We start from the raw sequence: 23,156 nt of genomic DNA, 5'->3' as shown, positions 1-23,156 counted from the left end.
TGACCCAACGCAATAGCAAGACAGCAAGTGCATTCTTGGGATTCTGAAATCAGTGTGGTATGTGTGCTCTGTATGTTTGTGTGAGCACATGCAGGCATAAGTAAAATATTGACTGTTGGTCTTTGAATATAATTACAAAATAATGCCTTGACATGGTCCCATGTAGAAGACACTTGGCTTACAAAATGACTGCAGCAATATGCTTAAAAAGCAGCTGAAGAGTTATTTCTGAGGAGCTGTGATTTACACATACATGCAGAGAGTTTTGTTACACAGTAAACCAAATTGCATATGCTATATAACCTAGCATATCACATATGCTACACACATACATATATATGAAGTCTAAGTACAATAAATAAAAAATCAGAGCTTTTCTATCCATCGTATCTTCCTTTGGTGTTTTCAAGGCTAAGTCATCTCATTTGTTTTCTGGATGTTGAAAAGAATATTGCTGTGTTTTCGTCCCTCGCTCACTCTGTGGCAGCTAATGTACAAATGCATACTGATTATTCAATTTAGCTATGTGAATTTTGGATTCTTGTGTCAAATACAATTACTGTTTACCACGTTACTTCTCTTTTGCACTGGCCAGTCACGTGAGCTGGATGGTATGGTCAGGGCTCCTCTGGTAAAGATGTTGCATTCATTTTCAGGCAGGGCAAACTTGAAAGTTACCTGCTACAACCAGAGTAAAACTGGAAGAAACCATTCCAGTGTCTTCCTAGCTCTTCGGCCAAAATGTGAGCTCTCCTGCTCTTTCTGGCTTTGAAATGCTGATTCCAGCCTTCTTGTGGGTTCTTAAACACCTTCTCAAATGACCCATTTTAATAACCCAAAAGCTATTATATAATGAGCAGCCATAATTTAGTCCAAAGCTCTGGGGGACCCTCGGAGTTCAGCAATGAATAGTTAATGCAGTATAATGTTTAGCAGGTTATTAGTTTTCACTGTACAAATGCTGATCAGGGAATGCTTTTATAAGGTGTTTAAAAGAAAATGTAATTAACTCGTTGTGTGCTTCTGTTGCAGCTCAAATTGAAATTATTCCATGCAAGATCTGTGGAGACAAATCATCAGGAATCCATTATGGTGTCATTACATGTGAAGGCTGCAAGGTAAGGGTCTAAAAAATTTAGTTTGAAGACAGTGTTTGGCCTTTGAATAGTGATTATTTTCCTTCCTTTTTTAAAGAGCAACTATTACGTGGAAGTTGAATCAGTAGATTTCATTTCAAAGAATATGAAATCAATTGGTGAGTCTGAAGTACTGTTTTCATTTGGGTTTTTAAGAGGCATTTTTGTGACACACACCTTCCCCCAGAGCCTTCAGGACAGGCCTAAAAAATCATGCAATTATTCTGCATGCGCTCCAAACTTTGTCTCTTTAAAGAAGCGGAAGAGGTATAAAAAGATGAAGCAGTTCTAGCATATCTCAAATAATCTGTTCTGCAGATGCACTTGAGAGGGAGTTGTGGCTTTCTCGATTCTCCCTCACCATTTTTTGCTTTGTAAATTGCTAAGTATCTGTGTTGAAATAACTGTGGTGAGAGCTCTGTGACTTCTTGGTTTTCTTCAGCAACCTGCTGCAGTTACAATCTGTTCTGATTTGTATGGAAGATGCTTTTGCACAAATAGCATTGGTACTGGTGTTGAATATATATTCAAGCTTTTCTCTGAGCAGTGACTGTTTCTTGCAGTGTAGCTCATTGCATTGTTAAGGTTTAAGATTTGATTCTTTTTCTGGATTTGTACCTTTAGAAGCCCTAGTGAACAAGGATTACATTAGAAGCATGTAAGTTTTGTAAGTTTTGCTCAGTTTGTCCCTCACAACCAAGAACTACATCACACAATGCTTGCATTTGTCCAGTGTGCTCTGAAGCCAAGTCCTTTTTGTTCCGAGTGCAGAATTACAACACTGGCTTGGGAATGATAGTTTGGACAGTTGTGCTGAAGCTTGCTGCTTTCTTTATGCAGCATGTATAGTAGTCCCATGCTGATATGTTTTCTACTAATAATCTACATTTCACGTGAAAGGAATTATATTTATGGTAGGTTTTGGTGTGCTTCTGACATGTTTGATATTACTCACACTATAGCAACTTTTTTTTTTCCATGTAAGATTTATATGTTTTCATTCTCACATTCTCAGTCTCATGGAAGTACTGGTAAAAGGGAAGAAAAATCCCAAGAGTGTTAAAATGATTCAGGACTGCACATCGTGCCCTTTTTGACAGCTGTTGCTATGGAAAAATACAGGAAATCCACTAAAAATGTATTTGATAATAAAGATTTTTGCAGTTAGCTCAACATCATTTATCACGTCCACTTTGCAAAGTGGGAGACATTTACAGGGGCAGTTCAGCTGTATGATTGGAAGACCATGAAGTTATATTCATTGTTCAAGACCCTTTAATTCTTAAATGGTCTGGACCAGCATACCTAAAAGACTTCCTCAAGATCCCTGATGAGCATCATTGTCAACAGTCTGAGGTTAGCACAATGCTAGCACTCGTCTGTGCAGAAAGCAGGGCTTTCTCAACACGGCTTGTTGCAGAACAGGAACAGTCTGCCAAAGGGAAGGAAAGTTGCCAGCTATATTATCTTTTGCTTCATCTTAATGCATGTCTTTGACACTGCCTTCTCTTAAGCCCTGTATGTTAGAAAAGCCCCCAACAAAGGCAGCAGGATGACAACATACAGCAGCAACACGTACCATAGTCACAGTTGCATTAGTTAGCATGGAGATGGTAAGAGCTTAGCACTGCAGCTTAGGGAGAAACATCCACTGGGAGTTTCTCCATCAGAGTGACTGTGGTTTCCCAGGAATAATGCAGACCTGAGTTATTAGGAGAAAAGTTCTTCGTGTACTTCCCAACAGCCAGAACAAGAGACGCTAGCTGGTAGTGAGAAATGCACGTGGAGTTCCTTACATATTAGAACAAACATTTTTCCTTTGAACTCTATATAAATAGAGCTCTTTGGAGCCCTCGGTTTGCTTCTGACTCCAGAAAAGTCAGCTAGTGGGAAAAGGCAGAAGGGAGGACAAGCAAGCAAATCTGTTCAGCACACTGAAACCTATTTGAACCTTGGAAGTGGCATATGCATGAATAAACGACAGAATCGAGGTGGGCATTTTCTCCTCTTGCAGTAGCAGAATAGCCATACAATTTCAAGCAGCATTTTAAAGTCAATGGATATCAACTTATTTCCCTTCTAGGAGGCAAATAAATCTGAAGCTCTCTATTCTTTACTGCCAGATCCTGAGTGACCTGCAAGTAGTGAAAGATAAGGGAGCACTAGTGGGGACAAGTCAAAGGAAGAGTTTAAATGATAGTGGCCACAAAGCATTTAAAATACCCTACTGTAGCAGATGGATTTTGTTTGTGCTAAGCACTTCCACAGTAATGTCAACAAAGTCTCACCCAACAGAACTATTTTGGCTGGTTCAAAAGTTGGCATAACTTGGCTTCTGCCAAACAAGCCAGGTGTTTATTGGTCTGGGGTTTTTTTGTTTTGTTTTTGTTGGTGGTTTTTTGTGGGTTGTTTTTTTTTCTTCCCTGAAGTGCATTTCCCAGGTTTTCTGTGGCTATGATCTCTGCAAGTTTGAGCATGCTTACGATTGCTCTTCATGTTATGTTAAACCTTATTTCATAAAAATTACTTTGTTATAAAGAGCTAGTTCCCAGCCCTACACTGATTCCTGGAGCCAGTGTGTTCCCCCAGCAGAAAGACCCAGAGGGTCAGTGAGGTTCTGCACAGATGTACAAACTCATCCGTGTGCATCAGATTGCAGGATCAGGGCCTTAATCATCACAAGGGAACAGCTGTGCTGCTGCCCTCTCAAGCCAGGCCTGTCAGGGATGACCTACAGGCAGCAATAGCAGCAGCAGGGTGGGATTTTTTCAGCTCCCTTACTGTTTTTCATTCCGTTTCAGTGTGAACGTTAATGCTGGTTAATAGCAGTGTTAACTTAAATACTAGTGTTTAAACACTAACAACTATCAGCAACATAATTTATTTAAAATATAAGGTGAAGCTTTAGTTGCAAAGATCGACTTTACGAACTTAACCAGTATCATGTATGAAGTCACAGAAAAGCTATGGTCAAATTGTTTTTTGCTGATCCTGTTTATTGTCCTGCAGCAACGTTTTAGCCCTTCCATTTCATAGAACAGAATATTTCATTACATATACTAGAATTGAAGCTTTTCAATGAAGTCAGTTAATATTTCTTGAGAAGTTTTAATTTCCTACCTTGCTATGAGATTACTGGCTATTTTTATGATGCTATTGGCTGTGTTTTACACAAATGTCACCAAACCCATCAACCTCTTTATCTGATTTCAATCTGTGTTAAAAAAAGTAATAATTACACCCCCACACCTTTTTATACCGTATCTGAAAAATGAAGTTTGTAGCCAAGGTGTATTATACTTGAGCTAGGAGGGTTCCTGTGGAGGGCTTATTATAAATAAAGTATATTTTGAAAGACTTTTTCTATCTGACCGTTGCTGATATCCAGTATATGACACACAATGGAGATAGAAGAGTACAGGAGTCATATAAGACCTACCTTAGAAGCGCAGATGAAGAATGCCTCACTGTTGGATAACACATAAATAAGAGTTTATTCTCATGTTTAATATTGAAAATAGTAGTACTGTAGCAGCACTACTGAAAAAACTAGTATCTGTATGGAGCACTTGTTCAGCTGTTGGTTGTAGGAACTCATTCAAAACTTTCTGCTCTGTGTTAGGAACTTTGGTAAGAGAGCAGACTTGTTTGTATACAGCCATGCTCATTTACAACACCTAAAGGTTCTGTCCAGTGTTTTCTGCTTCATATTGGCCTGCTGACCTGGTATCAGATTAACTGATGTATTTATTTAAGTTCTGGCCTCTGGCCATTTACTGTGCTGAGTCTCTTCCTTCTGCTCACTCACCCCCTGGGTATGAGCAGTAGATACTGTCTGACACGCTATGAAGAATGAGACAGAACTGAAACAGTCGTACAGATGAATAAATGCGTCTTCCTTGAAAAGTAGTCAGATTTTTTTATGAGAGACATCAACACCATCTTTGTCACTACAAGGGAAAATTGATGTCAGAAAGCACTTGAATGTTTCAAAAGGGCACAGCAAAGCATTTACTTTGAAACAAATCTTTTGTGAGTGAACTTTGTCTTAAAAGTTGCAGATGCAGTTTACTTGCTTTTTCAGTCAGCGGTGATAGTTCATGCTCAGATGGCCCTCAGATATTAGTATGACACCTCTCTTCATTTAAACGCCTGCAGTTGAGCTCAGAACCATCCATGCAGGGCACTACTGAGTATTTCTCTTATTTTCCAAGATTTGTAACTGCTAGCTTCCGTCTGTTGTGTCCTTTTAGACATCAGGTGGTGCTCACTGCAAATACAAGGATCATCCCTAGTAGTTACTTCAGAAAAAATACCTGGCATCATTTCCTATCTTGCATTTCTTCTTTCCGTTTAGACATTCACATTGTGTAGTTGTTGATTTTTATTACTTTACTGAATGTAGAGGTAACTGTGGTGTTGTAAACATATTATCTCTAGTTCACACTGTTGACATTTCTTTAAATTTTTGCCTAACCAATTTCAAGTAAAACGTCTCAGGAAATTCATCAGCTATGTTACAGAAAGGGCTCATAAGCGTTCTATAATCTGATAAACAAAATCTCTTTCCTGTATTTGTTATTTAGGTACAAGTGAACGTTTCTCTCTGCTTTCAGTGGCACTATAACTTTGTTATCAAATACTTTATTAACAGTTCATTTAAAAATATTTTCACGGTATTCTTTTCCCCCGTAACTAAAAAGCATGTTCATTTTCATAAAAGGGTTAAGATCCACTTGGAATATTTACATTTCTCACATTTGAAAGTATATTTTTCTGATGCTTCTTTGAAGAAAATTGGATACAGTTTGCTATAGAAAAAAGAATGAACCCTCCCAACTAATTGTTAATTGCTCAGCGTATTGCAAAACTTAATGATACGTAGAAGACTTTAAGTATTAGCCATAAATCATGGGATTATGAATAAGTCTTTTTTGTCACAGGCTTGCTTACAGTCATTCCAAAACGTCTGCCATTAGGATGCAGCAAGGCAGCTGTCAGCTGTTTTCTCGTAATTAAACAGCCAATGAGCAGCTAATTAAGACATATGTGTATACAGAAGTGGAAGTGGGTATTTTAATGAACTGTAGGAATCAATTCATTAAATGAGAATTTGTCAAAAGACCAAACATGAGATCAGCATTTCAACCCGTGCAGCACTGGAGAGGGAGTCTGCGTGGTGAGATTTGTGACATCAGAGAATCACAACAGGATTTTTCCCCTTGGAAGCAGGAAGCTTAGACACAGACGTCTGTAGTACAGAGCCATTGAACAGTAGAGCTACTGGAACTATTAATAGACTGTGAAAACTGCTATTTACATTTCAAAGTTCTTTTTTAACAAGTTGTTATTCAAACTGACTTGCAGATGAAAAGTTCTCGTGCCCTTTTTTCCAAACTTGATTTTTTGGCAGCATATGAAAAACCATATATTGTTTTGTATATAAATAGGAGTCTGAAATGCAGAGATGGCTTGTAATCTGCTCTTCACTTCTTCTGGCACTGTGTTAATACAGCAACATAAAAAGGGAGATGGGCACAGCTCAATGACGCCTCATCATAATCAGCTGCCTCTTTATCCTGACATCAGAAGGCGGCAGGGCTCCACACACTCACAAGCACTCCGATACCAGAGACTTTGGCTCAGCCCCTGCTGTCAGTCAGAGAGCAGTGTAACATGGTGACATCTTCCAGTGCAGGAACGGTTCTGTTGGTTTGTTTGATCAAGAGGGGTCCAATCTGCCTGTGGCCCATTATGCAATCGGATGAATGTCAAACGATGGCTGTTATGAACATGCATGCAATTAAGAGTATGTGGCTTGGACTGGTTTGCATAATGACTGAATGTATACACGTGTACCACACATGCATACACCTCCTCTTTCCTGATGGAAAAATTACAGCTAGCTCTGTGCCTCTGGCAAAGGGGAAAAAATAGCACAACACAGTACAGTGTCTCTTCTCCTAATAGGAAAAAAAAACAACAAAACCAACTAGTAGGGAAACTGTTTTTACTCACTAAAGTCACCTGTAAGGAGGGGTTACCCACACACCTTCTGAATGATCTGAGGTACCAAAGACCACCAAAAGGTAAATTTCAACAACATATAAAATTATCTGTGATTAAAAACCTTCATTTGAATGAAGTTTAACCTTATTGTTTCTGCCATTCTAAATCTCACAATATATCTGAGCTCTGGAAGAGTCCAGATTCTCTTCTAAGATTTGAGGCAAGCCTTTTCTGCTTTAGCTACTACTGATGTTTTCTACGTGCCCACGTAATATTACATGGTTTGTTTTTAAAAGCTCTTTACTACATCTCTGATTTGTCAAGTGAAGAGCTTTTAAGGGCCCAGTTTCAGGCAGTTCTGCTCTATTGAAAACTTAGCTTCAAGCTGAAACTTAGCTGATATATTGTACACTAAAATGTATTGAGCAGCTATGCCTCTAGGGAAAATCTGGAAGAAGCAAAAAGCTCTGTATTTTCTCCATTATAATACTAAAAATAATCCTCAGTTTGAGAGGAGTATTCTTAATAGAGAGAAACAGGTCTAAGTGGTAATACAGACACAGTGCAGGTCCCAGTTAAAAGAAAATGGGGAGATCGTTGAGGTTATTGGGCCAGTTTCAGTTTAGATATTGATAAAGCTGACTTACAAGATCTCAGCGTTGGCAGACAATGTAATACAGTCACTCATCAATGAGCACATACATCATTCAGGGCAACTGATGAAGTGTTGAGAGAACTGAATATCTTAAGGGACTGATAATGCCGAGATGCAGAGCCTTGATCAGTAAGTCATTGCTCACGCTGATACCTAATCCTGTTTTTCCAGTGAATCGCATAGTCCTTGCATGCACTGGAGTGACAGGCTCCACTAAGGATGAAAACAGAACTGGAAATTAAGCTGTTTACTTGTCTTGATTCCTCCAAAGGGATCAGTCGTGATGTCAGAATGATACCAAGAAATTTCCTTGGTTTTCTTTAAGGTGCAATGCACTCAAAGCTCAGCATGTGCACAGCTTTCAGTCTCAGTGACTTATCACCTCACTGCTGACAGATATTAGTTGAAGATCAGTCAGATAGAAATCAAGACCGGAATAAATGGTCAGTTTCCTCATTATTACTTTTTTTATACTTCACCTTTCACCATTAAAACTTAACTAATGAAGAATTTTACCCTTCTCAAAATATGGAGCATATGCCTTTAACTGAGCATTTTGTCCTTCTCCTGTCTGCAGGAAATTTGCTAGGTAGTCTCTTACTTGTCATGCAGAAGTCCTTCTTGTTTATTTCACCAAGTGTCTGAACAGAGTGTGCATGTGCTGAGGGAATCCAGAATGTGGTCTCTGAATAAACAGAAGATTGGTAAAAGTCCAACTTTAATTAAAGGGTGCCCAGCCTTTCTGAGGAGGTATTTTCTTTGCAGCAGTGTTAATTAATCCATTATGTGGCAACATAAAACTAAAATACTGTGCTCACTCATCTCAAATGCCTCTTTAGAATGACTACATCTTCTCAGAATCCTTGTGAAGTAGGTATTACACACACCAGCTTATGTTTGGGCAGACTGTGGCAAAAAGATGAAATGAACTTCAAAACAAGCAGCTGCTATAGTGTTTAGTAACGTGCACATTCTGGTGGAGAGAACTAAGTTGTATCTACTGCTCAGCCTTCCAGAGTTAATTTTCTTTGGGGAAGAGTTTTCCCCAAAGTTTTCCTTTTCAAAAGGAAAAGAAGTACATAAAATTTGTTTCAGCTTCCCCCTGTTTTGCTAGAAATCTAAACCCTGCACTAAGATGAATGAAAACTCAGTTGTCAGCACCAAACTATTTAAAAAAATAATTTAAAAAAAGAAATTTAAAAAAAGTTATTCTTTACGGAGGAAACTGTTGAGTATCACGCTGTTTATTTTTAAACATGTACATTTATTGGTGAGGGTGAACATCCGAGCCTCCTAGTGTCACCTTCTAGAGCAGAAAAGGATATCAGGTTGAACTAACTAGCTGTTGAATCCTCCCTGTTTTGGATATCCACGCTAACCAAGAAATGATAAAGAAATCTAGGTTTGTAATTGTCTCGTTTGGAAATAATTGGTGTACCATACAGCACATTAAATCTATAAAAATCAGTGAAGAAACGTGCAGTTCCTTTAGGTGTCATAACACCTCTTCGTTTGTTGTTTCCTACTCTTTACTGGTTCTTGTTTGTTTCCAGGGAAAAAAACAAACAACCCCTTAACTTCCTTTAGTGACCATAGTGCACTTGAACTTCATTTTCAGTTAGGTAGGTTACCTCCCAGAGATTTATTCACTCCATCACTTAACAGCTTCTTGACTTGTATTTTGCAATGCAATCACAGGGCTTTTTCAGAAGGAGTCAGCAAAGCAATGCTACGTACTCCTGTCCTCGTCAGAAGAACTGTTTGATTGACCGAACCAGCAGGAACCGCTGCCAACACTGTCGATTACAGAAATGCCTTGCTGTGGGGATGTCTCGAGATGGTAAGCTCTGCTCAACCCCAGTTTAACTGCAAAAAGTAAAATAATACTGAGTATACTGTGTGTTCACTTGAAATAACAAAGGGTTTAAAAGTTGCGCTTCTAGCTGATAGTTGAGATCAGAGTGTTTTTTATGCTGACTTTTTAGATAAATATATAATAAATAAATGTGGGGATGTATTAAGTTCCTGTTTGGTTGGTTTTTCTACTCCTCTATTGTAATTTGCAGCTAAGAGCTTTGACTTCGGTCACTTGAAGATGCAGTTTCTATTCTAATGTTAATATTTCCTCTCTATACTCATTCCAATTTGTGACATCCTGTAGTTGCGAGTAGTACTGCCATACTGACACGGATCAGAACTGTTCTACAACATACACAGAAGTTTAACGTGTGTAATATAAACAGTGGAAAAATACAAAGAGAAAATAAGAGCAGTGTTTTTTCAAGTCCATGTTGTGGTTGGTTGTTTTTTTTTCAATGACAGATATCTGAAGAAAGTGTGTTGCAGTGCTATTAATATTAAGCTCAAAATTACACCTAGTGTAATGACACAAATCCACCTATCAGTAGAATGGGAGCTTACATAACTCATATTAGAACTGGATTTGCAGCTGTACACCTCCCCCATGATATAATGAAGTTGCCATCACTTACCCAATGTGAAGGTTTAGTTCAGGTGTTCTTGCCGGTATTTGACAGCTGTGTTTTATGTTGTACACATATATGTGCATTACTGTATATACATGACATAGTTTTCAGCTTATATTTACTTCTTAAATTACATTGCCTTATTTTTTTTTTTATTTGGCTTGCAATTAAAATCCTGAAATGGTACTGACTGGTACTGGAAATGACTAGTTCCTCAGCTATGTTTGCTTTCCTGTAGAAGCATACAAGGTAGCAGCCATCTTCTTAATCTGTGAGGCTATTACAGCTGACACTGGTCCCAGAAATCATGTTAACGTATTCTTAGAAACTCTGAGGAATTGTGAAGATGCAGCTGGTAGGAATCAAACAGTTCATGTCTCCTCTTTCCTAGGTGGGATTTGAATGCTTAAGAGATGCACAGTCAACTAAAGTGGATGTAGAAGAGAATCGTTCATTGGCATAGAAGTGGAAAGCTAATGGATTAAGCTAAAACAGTAACTTCTAACAGTCATTTTCAGTAGCGTGCTAAGTTAATGAAAAGTGTGCGTGATGCTGCTACGTTAATGCTACCTGTAATTGACAGGAATGATTCTTTGGTCTACCCGTTTTGCTGATTTACGTTTTGCACTGTGCCCTTCAGTGTAGTATTCAATGACCCAAGACAAATAAAATACACTGCTGGATTTATAGAAATGAAATGTTTTGTGTTTCTGTATTTCAGCTGTAAAGTTTGGTCGAATGTCAAAAAAACAGAGGGACAGCCTGTACGCAGAGGTGCAGAAACATCGAATGCAGCAGCAGCAGCGAGATCATCAGCAGCAGCCAGGAGAGGCAGAACCACTAACACCAACGTACAATATCACCACCAATGGGTTAACAGAGCTACATGATGACCTCAGTAATTACATTGATGGGCATACCCCTGAAGGTAGCAAAGCAGACTCTGCAGTTAGCAGCTTCTACTTAGACATACAACCTTCTCCAGATCAGTCGGGTCTTGATATTAATGGAATCAAACCAGAACCAATATGTGACTACACACCAGCATCGGGCTTCTTCCCTTATTGTTCTTTTACAAATGGGGAGACCTCTCCAACTGTGTCCATGGCAGAATTAGGTAATGAGAGAGAAAAACTTCCATTGTAATTGTCTTGATAGTACCGATTGGATTAAAATGACACGTTTAGCCAGGTGATAGCGAGAATGCTGCTTCAGGACAGCTGTGAGCATGTGTGGGCATTCTTCTGTTAAGTGCACAGTACCATAATTAATTGTGGTACATGGCTGAACACATTATAGAAGTGGACTAAAAGTCACATAAGCTTGTTGTTGATCAGATCTAGCAGTGTTGCTTTTGTTTTCAATTCATGTACTAGAATGTTCTGAATACTTATTAACAAGATGATTTATGGTGCTGAGGAAATAGAGTATCTCTTTTTTTGAAGATTTTATTTTTTTGAACATTTAATCCTTTTTATTAGCTCAGTGCTCGTTTCCTAACAAAAAGTCACGTGGACCATTTTTTTTCCTGCCCTTTACCTGTATCTGGGAAATGTGGAACCAAAATAACAGTCTAATCTGAGGGCAGTTCACCTTTCCAGGGGCTGAAGAGAATCCGGCTTCAGATATTCAAGAAAAATGTTTTATGTAGCATGTTTTGACCATTTCCCTAAGATCCATATAATGACCACATTAATGAGCACATTTTGCTTTAAGCCTTTCCCTTGGTGATTATAGAAAAGCTGAATTCCATTACTGTGACTTGTTAGCATCCAGGACTTAAGTTAGAGAGCACTGTGTCAGGTGGTCATAAGCAAACTGTAACAGGACATTAGATAAATGTTTTTAAGATTCTGGTATTTATATAACCAATCAGGAGTTTAAAACATCTATTCTGTCTGCTTAAATGACATTTTTGCTACATATTTCATTATGAAAACAACCTAAACATTGAAGAAAATGTCTATCCCAAGATAATTTTGTCTCTTTTGTTGCTGCTTTTAATTAGAGGAAAGTATTTGATGAGAAGTCCTGCTTGTTTTAGTTTATGTTCTTTTGAGAAATTTTGCAGAGAGGAAGGGACAAGATTTTTCACGTCCTCATTTTGCAGAATGCAGTTCTTTGCAATATTATATGTTGTGACAGCCAAAATATTTACATCTCGCTTGAGTTCAAATACCTTCAGAAACAGATGAAGTAAAATCAAACAGAAAAAAAATAGAATAAAAGCTATGCTTACAGCTTCGTCTCAATCAAGTGGTTGTTAGTGTTCTCATGGAATTATTCAAAGATGAACATTAAACCTAGAAAAAATAAATAAATAAAGGGCTTTTCTTTCCTAGGCTAGGTATTCAGTTTGGAGCACTAGATAAGTTCATCATATTCCTTACCCTTATTTACACTGTGCTTGCATTTAAATGCTATGGAACGTGATTTGGGTGCCCAGCACTGACATTACCAAACAACCTCTGAAGAATGTTTGTCTTCTACATTGAGGTTTCAATTTAGGAAGGTGGGGCTGTTCAATGAAAGTATTTAAGTGTGTGCTTAAATACAGTCCAGAGCCGAGGCTGAGGTTAGTGAATAACATGTAATATTTCACTTTCTATACAGTGCAAGGACACGGGAATAAAGCTGTCAGATGCTGACAGTGAGAATAGATGTTTTAAGTACACGCTGGTAAACAAATACTGCACTGAAATACACCAAAGCTACACACCCATGTATGTGATCACCATTCTTAGTGTGTTTTCACAAGTAGTGGGACACCGCCCACAAGACACAGGTGCTCAAAGCTCCATCCAGCCTGGCCTCGAGCACTTCTAGGGATGGGGCATCCACACATTCTTCCTACTATCTAATCTAAGCCTACCCGCTTTTAGTGTAAAGCCATTACCCCTTGTCCTGTCACTGCGCGCCCTGGTAAGAGTCCCGTATCCACCCATACCCCCACATCCTTCACTCCAGGGCTGCTCTCAGTCCACTCATGGCTCAGTCTGAACTGATGCTTTGGGACTGCCCTCATCCAGATGCAGGGCCACACACTTGTGGCTTTAAGCCTTCCCTTTTGGTGGTGGTCTAATCTGCAGAAGTACCAACTCCAGAACAGTGAGAGACAAGTCGACTTGTCATGTGCTGAAATGTGAGACAAGACACGTGTAAAGAGTCGGTGTATAAAAGTGGAAGACTTTTAAGACTGAATACTATTTCATAGCATAATTCTTAGTCCAAATCTCAAAGCTGACTTTATTTTACTAAAAGCAACAAGACTGCATATGGAATTGAAAGTAGTTTGAATGATTCAAGGTGTCACTGACTTTTGCCTTTATTTCTCAAGCTTTTTCATCTTGCAAGCAAGCTTTCCTTGGCGCCCACTGCCATATAGGAAGTAAGTTTGTCCCAAACAGAGTATTCTTAATTCAAGAATAAATTCAGGTTCACTAAATATCTTACAAACTAGTGAAAGGATTCTGCTTTGTGTTACTGTATTAAAATCTCAGAACTGCATTGAGTGTGAGTGAGGTCTGTGTGTGTACAGAGTGCCCTCTAATGGCTGCACTGGGCCCCTGAGGAGCTAGGCAAGGTATGCTAAGATCCAGAATTCTGCTTTGTTTACTGCAGTCTGTTAGCAGTTTGCATTGATCCAAGGAGATATTAAATTGAAGCATTTCTTCTAACAGCTAAGTCTTCCTGCATCTCCCAGTTGCAACTGGAATACGTTCATTTTCTCATGTCTGAAGGTATAGCTTTGCATTTTTAATGTGTGTAACTTTCTGGTCTTTCTTTTAGAACATCTTGCACAGAATATTTCCAAGTCTCACATGGAAACTTGCCAGTACTTGAGAGAGGAGCTACAGCAGATAACATGGCAGACTTTTCTGCAGGAAGAAATTGAGAACTATCAGAACAAGGTATAAAAGCATGCCAAATTGTGGCATGCTTTTTTAAAGCATGGTATTTCTGTAACACACTGCAAAATTCACTTTTTCACTGCTTTCTGCTCACTATGAGGAATGTACATTTATGTGTGTGTTCAAAAGAAAGTGAAACAAAAAAACCTGCTAGAATCTAGATGAGCAAGATGGTTGTGATGTGGTTTGTGATTCTGCATTTATGATTTTAATCGTAAGTACAGGGAAATGTAAAGCTCTGGAATATGTTTGTCTGTTTCTGATAAAATGGGATAAGAAGCTAGAGAATTTTTTTTCACTCCAACTTGGCATGTTAGATGCTGTTGTTACACTGTAATCTCCCTAATCATTCCCACACAGCTCCCCCCAACAGCAACAACAGCAAAAAAATAGTTCGAAGCACCAGCTTATAACTGCAGGGTCCTTTACAGCTGACCTGTGAAATACTGATCAGTGCCAGGACACGTGTTGGTCTTACTGTTTCCATTCCTATCTGGTAATTGAAAACCTGAATAGGAGCCGGTCAAAAAGCCACTGGCTTGTTTGACGCTTTATATTTTTGCATGGTTGATTTTGTTTTGAGATTATAAACACAGAACTTGGATTTCCTGCCTTTGGTGCCTGGTTCTATCCCTGTTTCATTCTACAGTTGTGTTTCAGTTTCACCTGTAGAATAGCAGCAGAGAGCTGCCATGCCTCCAGCAGGTACTACAAGATTTATTCAGTGTTTTTCCATTATGCCTTCCATCCACACACTACTGCCAAATGGCTACTTTCAGAAAACTGTCTGTAGAAGCACTATTAAAGCACACTTCTCTGAATTTTGTTTTCATTTCCACAAAAAAATACTTAACCTTTAAGAATATTTTTCCCCGTGTTAGGTAATCTCATTCTGAATTATTATTAACATCTGAGAAGAACACTAATTGCATGCCTTCTTTGTTATTAACAAGATGATCTTCATATACGTATACTTTATTTGTATCCTTATGAAGACCAGCTTGTTAGATAATATACATTCTGTACAAAAAAGAAAAGTCGATAGGAAAAACATGATTATGCACTGCTAGTATAATTTGGTATTTTCTTTTCATGCAGTAAGTTAGAATTACCACTGAAATCACAAGGATCAGTATACTTAATTTTTTTTTGTCTTATGAAATAAAAGTACTGCTACCTGGATCTCTCTGCCATCACTGAAGAAGTTTTACATGCTTGCATTTTCACTCATCCTCATGAGGCTGTCTTTGAGGTTAATGCCCCTTTCCTTATAAGCAGACTGTAGCCAGGGCTGCTGGAGAGAATTTATTCTTCCTAGCTTTTTAGCTCAGTCTTATTTCATGAAAATGGGGTTTCCAAACTTTAATTAGTAACTTTTCAATTTTTCTTCTCTCTCAAACAGCAAAGGGAGGTAATGTGGCAATTATGCGCAGTCAAAATAACAGAAGCTATACAGTATGTAGTGGAATTTGCCAAACGCATTGATGGCTTTATGGAACTGTGTCAAAATGATCAAATTGTACTTTTAAAAGCAGGTATGTGGGTGAATTTTAAGGTCTGCTTCTATTAGTTTTGATTGAGGAAAGTGATACCTTTATACAGTGATTATGTATATATATAAGTATATATATATACATATGTTGTACAGTGATAATTTAAAATTATACAAGAAAGTCTTTGTTTGAAGTAATATGCTTTCTTAGTTACCCTGGATGCAGCAAGTTCCATCTAGTGGAAGGTGTCCTTGCTCATGGCAGGGAGGTTAGAACTTGATGATCTTTAAGATCCTTTCCACCTCAGACCATTCTGTGATTCTACGATGAGTTCAGTTTTGCATATGAAATCTTCATGGTGAACTACAGGAGCAATTAAGTGTGAAGGGATGAAAACGTTGGATTCAATTCTTTTTATTTGGCCTATTAATAGTGAATAATATATTTCAAGTTAAAAATCCAGATAGTTCTACGCAAGATGTTGTAGCAGTAATGCAGTTTACAAATATTGAAGAAAGCTGTCAAAGCTTCATGAGCATAGATCTAAATGAACTGCTTTGACTTTGGAGACTTCATCACTCTAATAAAAATATTTATTAGCATTAACTAAGTTGCTTTAGCAAAAACTTGTGCAGGAGTTTATGAGAAATAATGTAATTGTACTATAAAATCAAATTATTCTTCGTTACACAACAGAAACGTACTGCCCTAGTCAGAGCATGAGGGAATTTTTATCTCACTTCTTGCAACTGAAGTCTCTCTATGTAAATAGTCAAACATACGTTGTTTCTGTTTTAGGGTCTTTAGAGGTTGTGTTCATCAGAATGTGCCGTGCCTTTGACTCCCAGAACAACACAGTCTACTTTGATGGCAAGTATGCTAGCCCAGAGGTTTTCAAGTCCTTAGGTAAGGAAATACCAAGTGTTGTATTCTAAAACCACACAAAGAAACAACGAGGTAGAAAAGCATGAGGAGAGCTGCCTTGAAAAAACAGACACTAGTATTCAAACTAAAAAACAGCTGAAAAGCTCAAACTGCATATTTTGTAAGTAATTGTTCCAGCTCTGTCTGAGGCCAGGCTGATTTCAGGAGTGAGAACAGTTTAATGCCACGCAGTACAGGACTAATGGGGTTGAAATCCAGCACTCCCCTTACATAGATCAGGGTGGAACAGTTTGGAGACACTTTTAAACAACAGAAGCCCAGATGTCTTAATTCATGTAGAGCTTGATGTATCCAGTTGAAAAGGAAGAGAAACAAATTTTAATTTAATTTTAGATATGCTGATCTTATTGCTCTGAAGATGTTAATAGTGTCTTGCAGTATACAAAGTCTAGTTATTTGCAGGTAAAACACTGAAATACCGTAATTCTTTTTTTTTTTTTTTAATTAAAACGTAAGTTTACCTTTTTTACTTCTTCTCTGCATACTTTTGCTAATTTTAAAAGGAAGAATTTAATTGGGTATAGGTTTGGGGAGTAAGCTATTTTAGAGAGCAGTGAAAACTGACGGTAGCAATATGTGCAGTGAAGAAAGCTGCACAATTCTCTGTCTCTTCAAAACACCTCAAGATATTAGAGTAGAAAGAGTAATACAGTAGAACTGTTCCTGAGTAAAAACAATTCATAGAATGCAGATTCAGATGTGGGCTTCTATCCGCTATTAGTTCCAATGAAACCTAACTTTGAGCTACTACCGAGTACACTCAGAAATTAAAGCTGAGCTGAGGGCAGAGATTTGCAGAGGAGAACCCTATTTCAACAGAGGTTGCAATCCCTTTCAAAGCAAGGCTCTGCTTTTGTGTACTGCATAACAGCATGTGGAACAGCAGCAGTAACCTGACTTACACCTGTGTGAGCCAAGAGAATGGACGAAAGGAGGCACAGTTCTTTTTCTGCATGAAAAGCTTTCAGACCTTTGCTTCTCCTTTTGCTCCTGCATGAACCTTGTATGCTTCCTTCCCTTCCCTCTTCTGTGTGCTCAGTATTCGTGAAATAGGCATTTTTCAAGTATACATTTCAAACAAGTCCACAGTGACATGAGAAAGTTTCATGTAGAAAGGCAAGAAAGCCAAAACACTGCTGAGCTTGAAAATGGCTTGGTTTTCATCTGCATTTACCCCAAAAGCACAGAAAAGGTGCAGTGTACAGAACCTTCCAAATACTGGTTACCAGGGCGTGAGAGCTGGGGACTTGTGGGAATGGGGTAAAGTTCAAGCATAACTGAGATCTCATCAGTCATTAAGGGGAAAAGCATTTATCTATGAAGTATTTTATATTCATTTTTCACCTAAATCAGCAACTGTGTAGCTTTGAAGTAATTTTTAAACACTTTGGCATGAGCTGTACCTTCTTTTTGGCAGGTTGTGAAGACTTCATTAGCTTTGTGTTTGAATTTGGAAAAAGTTTATGTTCTATGCACCTGACAGAAGATGAGATAGCTTTGTTTTCTGCATTTGTTTTAATGTCAGCAGGTAAGAGAGAGTATTTATTCTAGGTTTCTACAGTAGAGTTCACTTTTATTTTAATGTATTTTTAAATAGTACTGCTATTGTATAGTGTGAAGTGCCCACATCTTTTTGGTCCAGTACCAGCTCAGATCAGCAGGGATGCTGTTTTAGTGTGAAACAAATGTACTGAGGTAGTTGCATACCATTAGCTTAGGTATCTGTCACCTTTGTGAATCCAGGTACCAGGAATCGTGGTGCCAGGCATGCAGGAGTCAGCCTGGGTCTGCTATACTCATGAATAAAGTAACTTCATCTTCAACAGATTCACACAGTGCTCCAGGTTCTGGGAAGGCTTATTCAGTAAATGTCTGAGATAACACCCAGACAAATACAGTTTTAAACCATCATAGGAATAAATGCTGGAGTCTGTTAGCAACAGTGAGTTTTACTGACTACATCATAAACACATTCTCATGCTGTTTGCCATGCTAGAAATACATTTGCCTTGTCTCTTAGTATTTAAGCCACAGAATCTCTTAGTTCTGCCACACAGAATGCAGTAGCTAGTACTTCTTTTCTGATAGAAGTTTTAGGAGCACTTTTTTAATAGCTGAATGTTTGCTTCTGATTTTTCTGTATGCCACTACAGATCTTAGTTACTAAGATCCACTCCAACTACCTGTTCATTATGTGATCTATTCTTTTCCCACTAAAAAGGGGCTAGCTTCATTCTGTAAATATCCTGCATTTTAAAGAACCTATTAGCAAATAATTAATCAATCTTACTCAGATATACTGCAGTCTTCTTTCTGAGCACTTTATAAAAGTAATTTTAAATACAAGTAATAATAAATGCATTCCAGAAGCTATTGATTTTGAAACTCATTCTCTATGTAAGACTGTTGAAGTGGAAGGAAGGTTGCAAATGGGAAAAATGAATTTATAACAGACAGTATTTCCTGATGCACCATGACTGATGCATGCACCACCAGAGGTACTAACTCCAATTGTATTTAGATCGTTCATGGCTTCAGGAGAAGGTAAAAATTGAAAAACTCCAGCAGAAGATCCAGCTAGCACTTCAGCATGTCCTACAGAAGAACCACCGAGAAGATGGAATTCTAACAAAGGTACAGATCATATTGTGCCGTGTCCCACGACTGTGAAAGCATGCTTTCTTATGAACAGTGTAAAAGCTTCTGTGCAGTATTTTTTTATTTTACAAACCCAGAATTCTTTGTTCACAATCAAGGTACTTAGTTGAAACCATTTGCTAAAAATAAGAAAAGAGAGAAAGAATGATGTACTAGGAATATGGCTGATAAAGGTCTGAAAATATTTTTCATGTTGAACTAAATGAAAAGCCGTCAAGGCTTTTATCCTGCTTCTTTTAACAACATTTCTGCCACACAGAACACTATTTCATTTCTACTACACGTAAGCTTCAATTTTCATGAAATCTCTGTCTACGTGACAATTAGGTTGGGGTGGCACACAGTACCCAAACTAACCTTGTTTCTTGGTGCTTCATGAGAAGTTCTGCACAGACCTTTTTCTCGGCAGTTCTTCTAAATATTGGTGGCTAGGGAAGAGAGAAAAGATACTACATATTACTATGGTCATCTCGAGTGTCTTCTTATAGGTGTTCAAAATGCAACAAAGGCAGTGTGAAGGCACTTTCTTACAGATGTATTTCCTTTCAGAACTCTGCACAGCAGGGAAGTTCATGCTTAGTTTCACATCACAAAATTAATTACGCTTAGACTAAATACAATTACAAGCAGGATAGTACAGCCCAGTACAAAGATCTAGGCTTTCCAGATTGAGTCCTATCTCGTATAATTATTTTCCTAGTGGATGATTTGGATTCTTTTGTTAGAAAGAAGTTTCTTCCATGTGCTTTGATACAAATACGTACTCACTAAGTTCAGTGAGTGCCCTAGTCCTATTTTTCAAAAACAGTTTGTTCTGATCTGTTTCTTTAATGCAATTTTATCTTTTACCTTTTTTTGGCACAAGTGAAAATAGCCTAATCTACTTTATTGCAAGTTCCCTCCTAATATAGTGAGTTTAAGAGTAATCACGCCTTCTTCCAAGAGAAGAACTACTAAATTGCATGAGTAAAGATCCACCCGTGAAATAGTTCCGCATCGATGTGGAGCTTGTGGTATTGCTTACATAGGTAGGCAAGTGATACTTAAAGAAAATGTTATTTCACAAATAGCATTAATACATTATTGAATAGGTGTTTTGTGGCTTTTTTTTTTGTTTTCTTTTCTTTTTTAATATACCAAGCTTAGCTGATATTTCACATCAGATAGAGAGAGTTCTAATCCTGAGATCAAGACTGGGAGGCTTCGTTCCATATATGACTGTGTGACCTCTGTTCATTTTTTTACAGTTAATATGCAAAGTGTCTACTTTAAGAGCACTGTGTGGACGACATACAGAAAAGCTTATCGCATTTAAAGCAATATACCCAGACATTGTACGACTTCATTTTCCTCCACTTTACAAGGAGCTGTTCACTTCAGAATTTGAGCCAGCAATGCAAATTGATGGGTAAACGTATCACCTAAGCACTTCTAGAATGTCTGAAGTACAAACATTAAAAGAAAGGAAAAGAAAAAAAAGAGAAAAAAAAGTAAAGAAAACCAAGACACTTTATATGGCCCTGCACAGACCTAGGGAGCCAACACACTGCACATCTCTTGGCGGTCCGGGTCAGGCGAAGGATGGGAAACAATGAAACAAAGTTGAACTTGTTTTTCTCATGCATATGATTTCCATTTTGCCTACAAATATGGACCCTTTTTCTGTCTCAACTACTCAAGCCTTGACCTCTGTTTACACAGACTGAGGCTACTAGTATCAGAAGGTTGTTTTCTCTCGTAGCTCACTGCCCAGACTTCTGACAGAACAATCAATTTGTTGATCAGAACCAGAGAGTCCACCTAGTAATCAGCGACTGGTGTGCATTGCAGAGATTTAAGCATCAGTTTGCACAACTTGCTCATTGTTTCATGAAGGACAATTTTTTTCACCTACCACTGTTTGCCAGTAGACAGAACGGCATGAAAAGGGTCCATAGCAATAGCAACAATAGCATTATAATATATTACAGGGTAAATGGGCATGAAGACTATATATAGCAAAAGAGATATTGTTTATATATTGTTTTAATTAATATAAAATGTAGTTACTGTTATAGCTTTTCTTGTTGAATTGATAAGGCACTTTCATTTTGCACCTTTTTCTTTAAATTAAATGCTAGCGTGTTCATTGTTGTGTTGCATGTGCACCAGAAATTCAAGTTTAACTGAAAAAGGTTTTTGGCAGGTACTGGTACATTGGGAGGTATTTATGCTGCTGTTTTCCATGTTACTTTTAAGGAGAGGCTGGTCATATCCTGAAATGGTTACACATATTTAAAAAAAAAAGTCATCATATTGGAAAATTTCTGAATTCAAGTCAGCTTTTCAACAGTTAATTTAACAAGTATTTTTCCTTTCAAATCTGGATGTTTAAAATTACCTAGATTCAGATTTGGGCACCGCAAAAGCCTCATTTTCAAAGGTGCTGAGTTTCTGTGGTCAACCTAAGCAATTACGGATCACTTAGAGACAGAATAATGCATCATCCTTGAAAATCAGGCTATTCAATAAAGTGTGCATCTACACACCATAAATCCAGGTTTGAAGGTATTTACTCAAGTCTGTATCTACAGTATGTGTATGACATGTATGTGGAAAAAGAATTTTTCCACATAATAGTCCATACTTCTGTACTCTGTATTGTAAACAATGCATTCAAAACTCCAAACTCTATCCTATCAAAATTCACAGGTTTGATTGTTTTACATGAGATTAGACAATGACCCATGTTCTTCAATCATTCAGCAGTTCAACTTAAAGTAGCTAAACAGAATGCTGACCATTGCTCTCATTGTTTAAATACATGCACTTTAAAGCTTATCAGAAGAGGACAGAGTATAAAGTACCACTCCCTGCACAGTACTGTCACTGAGTAAATTCAGCAACATTAGAAATAAAACCTGGTTCTGAAGGGAACAGATCCACAGTCTGCATCACAAAATAAACTGACTGTTTGAGCCAGAGGTTTTGGATGGGATGAGGAAATACAACTAGATGCCTTGTAGGCCTGTGCCTGCAAGTTTCTAATGAAATATTTTGCAAGGAAAAGAAAAAAAGAACACCTTAAACAAAAGGAAAAAAAAAAGAACGTGCTCCACTGCTTTAATTTCCAAAAATAATAAATCTCTTAAATATAGCCATTGAAAAGCAACTTTGAATTGAACAGAAGCAGACTGGAGACTATTTTAAAAATAGAATTAGGCCACTAGGTTGTTACAAGCAAAACAGAGCTTTTATTATATGATTTGGAAATGTTACCTTTGGGGTCAAACTGAGCCACTGAGCCACAACAGCTATTAAAGCATTTCATCGAGGAAGCTTATAGATAGCACTTGGCTCTCATCCATTTTTTTTCATGTGTTTGAAATTGAGGAGGTGAGCACGGCATCTGTACCCCCCAAAGCAGTGTGGCCCTGGAGATTGGCACAGGAACACCTGCATCTCTGTGAGTACTTGGGTGGAGGCATGAGTGGGCTTTTGGAAAGAGCCTGGAGAGCCAGCCTCGTGCTGCTCCGTCCTGCCCGCTCCAGGGAGGCAGCTCACAGCCCAGCACACGCTGCGTTCTCTCTGATAAACTTTTCCTAGAATCATTGTTTACTTTATTGGAGTAGCTGCAATGATACGGTACTTTGATTCCAATATGTGTTCCTACTTTGAAAGCAACCTTTTTAACAAACAGATGTTTTCTGAATATGACCAGCCTTAGGTGCTAGTCCTTTAAAGATCAACTAAACTTAATTTCAGTGTCAACTAATGAGTAATGAGGTAAGATTCCTACTTTTTTAGAGAGTAAGATACAGCTCCTACTTCTGACAATAAGTAGACTACCAGGCAAAATACTCGGGTTTAATTTTTAGTCACAT

At 38.0% G+C, this 23,156-nt stretch overlaps 1 protein-coding gene across 2 annotated transcripts in view; it reads left to right on the top strand.

The window, feature by feature from the left end:
- Window positions 1–20,793, top strand: part of RORA (RAR related orphan receptor A) — a 338,430-nt gene extending 317,637 nt beyond the window's left edge. For both annotated transcript variants that reach the window (XM_065733507.1, XM_065733508.1), the window contains 9 exons: window positions 1,033–1,118; window positions 9,499–9,640; window positions 11,008–11,403; window positions 14,076–14,197; window positions 15,600–15,732; window positions 16,489–16,596; window positions 18,053–18,163; window positions 19,157–19,269; window positions 20,541–20,793. In XM_065733507.1, coding sequence (XP_065589579.1) covers window positions 1,033–1,118; window positions 9,499–9,640; window positions 11,008–11,403; window positions 14,076–14,197; window positions 15,600–15,732; window positions 16,489–16,596; window positions 18,053–18,163; window positions 19,157–19,269; window positions 20,541–20,705 — 1,376 coding nt within the window. In that variant the 3' untranslated portion in view covers window positions 20,706–20,793. The remainder of the gene's footprint in view (window positions 1–1,032; window positions 1,119–9,498; window positions 9,641–11,007; window positions 11,404–14,075; window positions 14,198–15,599; window positions 15,733–16,488; window positions 16,597–18,052; window positions 18,164–19,156; window positions 19,270–20,540) is intronic.
- The last annotated feature ends 2,363 nt before the right edge of the window (window positions 20,794–23,156 follow it).

Source organism: Cyrtonyx montezumae, unplaced genomic scaffold (assembly GCF_038088225.1).
Source record: "Cyrtonyx montezumae isolate F1298 unplaced genomic scaffold, pur_monq_1.0 scaffold_17, whole genome shotgun sequence".
Lineage (NCBI taxonomy): Eukaryota > Metazoa > Chordata > Aves > Galliformes > Odontophoridae > Cyrtonyx > Cyrtonyx montezumae.
Note: the sequence above shows the minus strand (reverse complement) of the source record. Positions and strands in the feature narration are given on the sequence as shown.